The 4,875-nt window shown below is 37.7% G+C and overlaps 1 protein-coding gene across 1 annotated transcript in view; it reads right to left on the reverse strand.

The window, feature by feature from the left end:
* Positions 1-811: 811 nt before the first annotated feature.
* The window catches only part of LOC103473498 (complement C1q tumor necrosis factor-related protein 3-like), a 5,732-nt gene continuing 1,668 nt past the window's right edge, over positions 812-4,875 (reverse strand). Inside the window, exons 2-6 of the mRNA XM_017308010.1 lie at positions 4,135-4,356; positions 3,370-3,432; positions 3,090-3,173; positions 1,604-1,735; positions 812-1,474 (exon numbers count right to left, since the gene is read on the reverse strand). Of these exons, the coding sequence (XP_017163499.1) occupies positions 1,194-1,474; positions 1,604-1,735; positions 3,090-3,173; positions 3,370-3,432; positions 4,135-4,195 (621 nt within the window). The 5' untranslated portion in view covers positions 4,196-4,356 and the 3' untranslated portion in view covers positions 812-1,193. The remainder of the gene's footprint in view (positions 1,475-1,603; positions 1,736-3,089; positions 3,174-3,369; positions 3,433-4,134; positions 4,357-4,875) is intronic.

Consider the following 4,875-nt stretch of genomic DNA (forward strand, 5'->3'; position numbering starts at 1 on the left):
CTGTTAATGGGATTAGAAGGTCGATAACCTGCTGAACACCTAAAGGTACCACAGTGATCCACAAAATGAAGATGTGGTCATCTCTGATAACAGTCACACAAGATTAGAGTGTTCAGCCAAAGTTATCAAATTTTGCCATTTGCAGTGACCAGAAATGGGGGGGAAATGAGTGAAAATGGACGAGCCACGAAAGTGCATAGGACACTTCAAGGAGAAAGACACATCAAGATGTGCTGAACTGAAATGTTCATGAAGAAGAATGTTTTATTTAGGGAGGGTGTATATATGTGTATACATATATACACATATATATGTGTATATATGTATTTGTACATACTACATGCTTGGTCTGCTTGAATCCTTGATCAGTCACAGTAGTTGATAATTTATGCTAAGTCAAAATCTGGTCTAAGTTTCTTCCTCTAAAAGGGAAGTTTTCCTTTCTGCTGTCACTATATGCCTGAATCCTGGTACTGGATGCAATCAGCTAGAATTCCTTAGACAGAAAACGTTTTACTAATTCAGAACTTAACTTTATAGTTTTAGAACAAGGAGAAAACATTTGTTGTGAATTGAGCCTCCAAATAGGATTATTACTCTTTAAAATACTTATCAAAAAAAAAATATTACTGCTGATATGCCCTTGATTTGAAATCTGTTGACTTTTATTTTGAGGACAGTGTTTTGTGCACCTCCACAAAGACCCACCGGTCAAGAAAACTGATGGGCGTTTCAGAAAAATGGTAGCTACCACAGTGCCCTTCATTTGTCAGAAAATTTTGAAAACCATACTATATTTTTTCTTCCGATTCATAATTATAAATTATGTTGGTTCGTTATTTAAAATCGCAAGAAAATACACTGAGGCTTGTTGTGAATTGACAGAATTGGTAAACTTCAAATGTTGTGACAGTTGTCTCTGGCATTGTGCAGATCACTGGATTGTTTTTTTTATTTATTTGTAGTCATTTGGGCAGGAAGAACACAAACCACACACACAAAATAAATCCACACTACAAAACGTAAATATAATAATTCATTACTACACATGAACTCATCACATAAATATACTCCTGTTAATGTACTTTTCCAGCTTCTCAATATACAGAAAATTAGGATTAACATATATCTTCATATATGGTGAGTTCCACCTTGTTCAAGTCTCACATCATAATAAAAATCCTGCCAGATGCCTACATGGTGAAAAGCAGATGACCACTAAAGGTATTGTGATGATCTGGATTGTCATGAATTCTTGAATTAGCCCACATGCGCAAAAATACAACGTCTCCGACATTTAACAGCAGCGTGACACCGTTAGACGTCTTCTGTCCACCTTCAGGCTGAGTTGTCCATGCCGTGAAGATCTGCTCTCTGTTCTTGACCAACACAGCAGATGTAGGATTTGAAGAACCATGTCCATATATGTAGAACTCAAAGTGATACGCTCCTCTCACCGGTGCAGTGAACAGCCCTGTGAAGCATTAAGGCCAGATACGTAAACCTTTTCTTACCTTTCCTATCAGAACAAATTAACCACATTTATGTTCCGTTTGTGAGCACATGTAAATGTGGTAAATGTACAAGCCGTAAATTGCAGCACCTGTATGTGGGTTGTAGGCATTTCCAACATTAGTGACAACATGTCTGAAGACCAGAGTTGTGTGTGTGTTGAATGGTCCAAAGTTTCCTGGAGTCAACGCCAAGAAAGAGGCAGAGAAAGCCAGACGTTTTGCTGAGAGACAGAAATGGAACGTCATTAAATTACAGCAAGGAAAATAAGCAATAAACACCTTAACTGTCACAATAAATATTGTTTTATCAGGCCTACTAATGTGATAAATCCAATTAACATGTACAAAGAATATTATAATTTTTAAAAATAAAATTAATCTTCTTAGGCATCGTGATATGTCTTCAAATACTTTTAGCCAGAAGGGATAGAAAGGCAGACAGTACCATTCTAGTGCCTAGTGCAGTTTCAACATATTAAGTGTAAAAGAAAAAAAAAGTGCAAAAAAACAATAAAGAAACATTTCAAACATTGTTTCATCCTGTGTGGTGTGTGGTTGCCATTTTGAGTCATCCTAATAATTAATGCAAAAAGAGCTAATTTTACTTCAGAAGCTAAGAACTATAATAGTAAGTTTTTAGTAGCTATTTAAGGATAGTGGTGTCAGGATCCCAGGTAGTTATGTTGTTTTGTAGTTTGATTTGATATTAGTTTCATAGATTTGTCTTATTCCTATTTCCCTTTAGTTCAATTCTTCTCAGTATTCCTAGTTATATTTATTGCTTATATTTTTTCTTTGCTAGTCTAGTTTTATTGTTCTTCGGTCTAGTTATTCTTTAGTGTTAGATTTATTTTCTGATCACCTGTGTGTACTCTCCCTCACCCCCTGTGCCAGCTTCTCTTTCCCTCCACTCACACCTGCAGCCAGTTAGCTAATCAGCCCAGGTCTTTTGTTCAGCATCCAACCTCTCAAATGTTTCAGCCTCTCATTTTCAGTCACTCCTCGCTGGATCCTTTCGTCTACTCCCTTCACTTCCCCGTTCTACCCCCTGTTCTCCTTGGGTCTCCTTGCCTGGATGTTCTTTGGATTTATTATTTTGTCTTTTACCCTGGCTCTTGTGGTTTTCTGTAAGTTTTTGTATTTCACCTTTTTTCATTAAATCATCAAAACACTGTTCTGAGAATTATCTTTATATTTCAAATGTATGTGTGGTTAAGTTTGACCATGTGTACGTAGGCCTTGTTTATTGGTGTGTGTGTGCGTGTGTGTGTGTATGTTGTAAAGTACATTTTTTTTCACAAACACTACATTGTGTGAAGACCTACTACTCCTTATGGGGCTCAAGAGTGGGCCCCATAAGAAGAAGTGATGTTTGTTGGGTTAAGTGTTAGGTTTTGCAATAAGGTGTGAATTACGTTTGGGTTAGGTTTGGGACTAGGTAGGTAAAGCCACTGGAAATGGTAAGGCATGCGGTAGAAATGAATGAAAAAATAATGGAAATCGATACAAAGTCCTTGAGAAGATAAAAACAGTGTAGTGTGTTGCCACGACAGGTTTTCTTCAGAGTTCACAAACCTTCTCCCTCTCTCTTCAGAGCCTCCACTTGGTTTTCAGCATTGTCCACTTTGGCCTGAACAGTAGCTAGTTCTGCTGCCTGAGCTGAAATGAAAGGAAAACCAAAGATCTGGCATGAAATGAGAGTAATACTGTAATTGGTTTGTTTCCTTACTGATGTCTTCCCGTGTCTAAAATTTATTATATGAACATGATAAGTTATAGCAAATGACAGGGAGACATCAGAGGGAGTGACAAGAAAGTGAGTGATGTCATGACAAGTTTTCTTCAAACATTAAACCTTCCACTCTGTTTTCAGTGAAGCTTGCCTTGACTTTGACAGCAGCCAGTTCTGTTGCCTGCACTGAAATGAAAGGAAAAAAAAACAAAGACTTGGCATTAAATAAGACATTATCTGTAGAGTATTTGCTCTAAATTATTGATTTGTTTCCTTACTCAGTATTGCCATGTCTTACATTTATTGTATGAATGTATGAGCTCGGGGGATGCAAACCCAGAAAGGGTCTATGAACGTATTTTTCTTAGGCTATTACTAATTAGAGAAACTGAGAAACACTGCTGTAAATACATCTTGTATTAACTAGCACCATGTACTTATCCGTGATGTTTTACTTGGTATTGTTATATGCACACGTCTTTTGTTGCTTTTGTTTCTGCAGGTCTAGAGGCAAACTTCTAATGTGTTGACTCATGTTTCCCTCTACCCTTATTTCTGTCCTCTACTTTTATCTCCTTTTCCTTTGAATATATATATTCTTTCTATTCCTTTTCTATGGCTTCTTCCTTTACGGAAAAAAAAGAGATTCCTTGGTTCTGTTGCTGCAGTTCTTTCATCTGTCTTTCCTGCTCTAAAGAAAACAAAAAAGATAAAAACAATGTTATAGTTGACAAGTACATGCCTTGGTACCGTTGGTTGAGTGAATACAGCTCTTTTGTCTTTGCTGTTTGTAATGACAAATAAATAAAACAATCATCATTTTAAAATGAGCATTTTATTAATGAAAAACTGGATTTCCAAATGCTATAACTCTCTTTGTAAACGTACCTTCATTATCTCTCTGTAGGTGCTTCACCTCCACCTTCAAGGCAGCCAACCAGGCGCCCATCTCTCTCAGAACAGCATCGATGTCCTGTGTGTGGGTCTGCTGGGCAGCAGAGACATGGTCTGGTTCTCCTACCTGTGTCTCAGTTTGCTTTAAATTTGAAATAATGTCTTTCTCAGACTCTTGAAGCTGTGCTGCAGAGACAGTGCAGACTAGCAGCAGCACTGGAAAAAACATGATCATGTCCATCCTCAGTTTTGGTCTCAGGAAGTCACCTCCTCTGTGTGGACCTGATGAAGTCCTCGAGTCTTAAATATCGGACTTGATTGTTGCTGACTTAACTGTTATCATAGTCTTTTGTAAGACATGAGCTGATAAGACTTGTTACTTTAGACTTGTCCTGTTAACAAAAAGATAAATCTTGGATCATAAACAATACACTATTACCTGTTTGCGGGAAGATGATCTTTTTAATGTGTAACTAATTGTAACCCTATAGCGTTTCCATGGTTATGGCAGGTAATGAATGAAAACCCTTCAACGAGGTCAGAACATTTACAGTCACAGCTGGGTTTGTAATGTGGTTGATACAAAATAAGATGTGTAGCAGCAACCCTCCCAACCCCACTAAGGGACAAGGGTGTAAGAAAATGGATGGATGGATGGATGGATGGATGGATGGATGGATGGATGGATGGATGGATGGATGGATGGATGGATGGATGGATGGATGGATGGATGGA

This window comes from Poecilia reticulata, linkage group LG12 (genome assembly GCF_000633615.1).
Source record: "Poecilia reticulata strain Guanapo linkage group LG12, Guppy_female_1.0+MT, whole genome shotgun sequence".
NCBI lineage: Eukaryota > Metazoa > Chordata > Actinopteri > Cyprinodontiformes > Poeciliidae > Poecilia > Poecilia reticulata.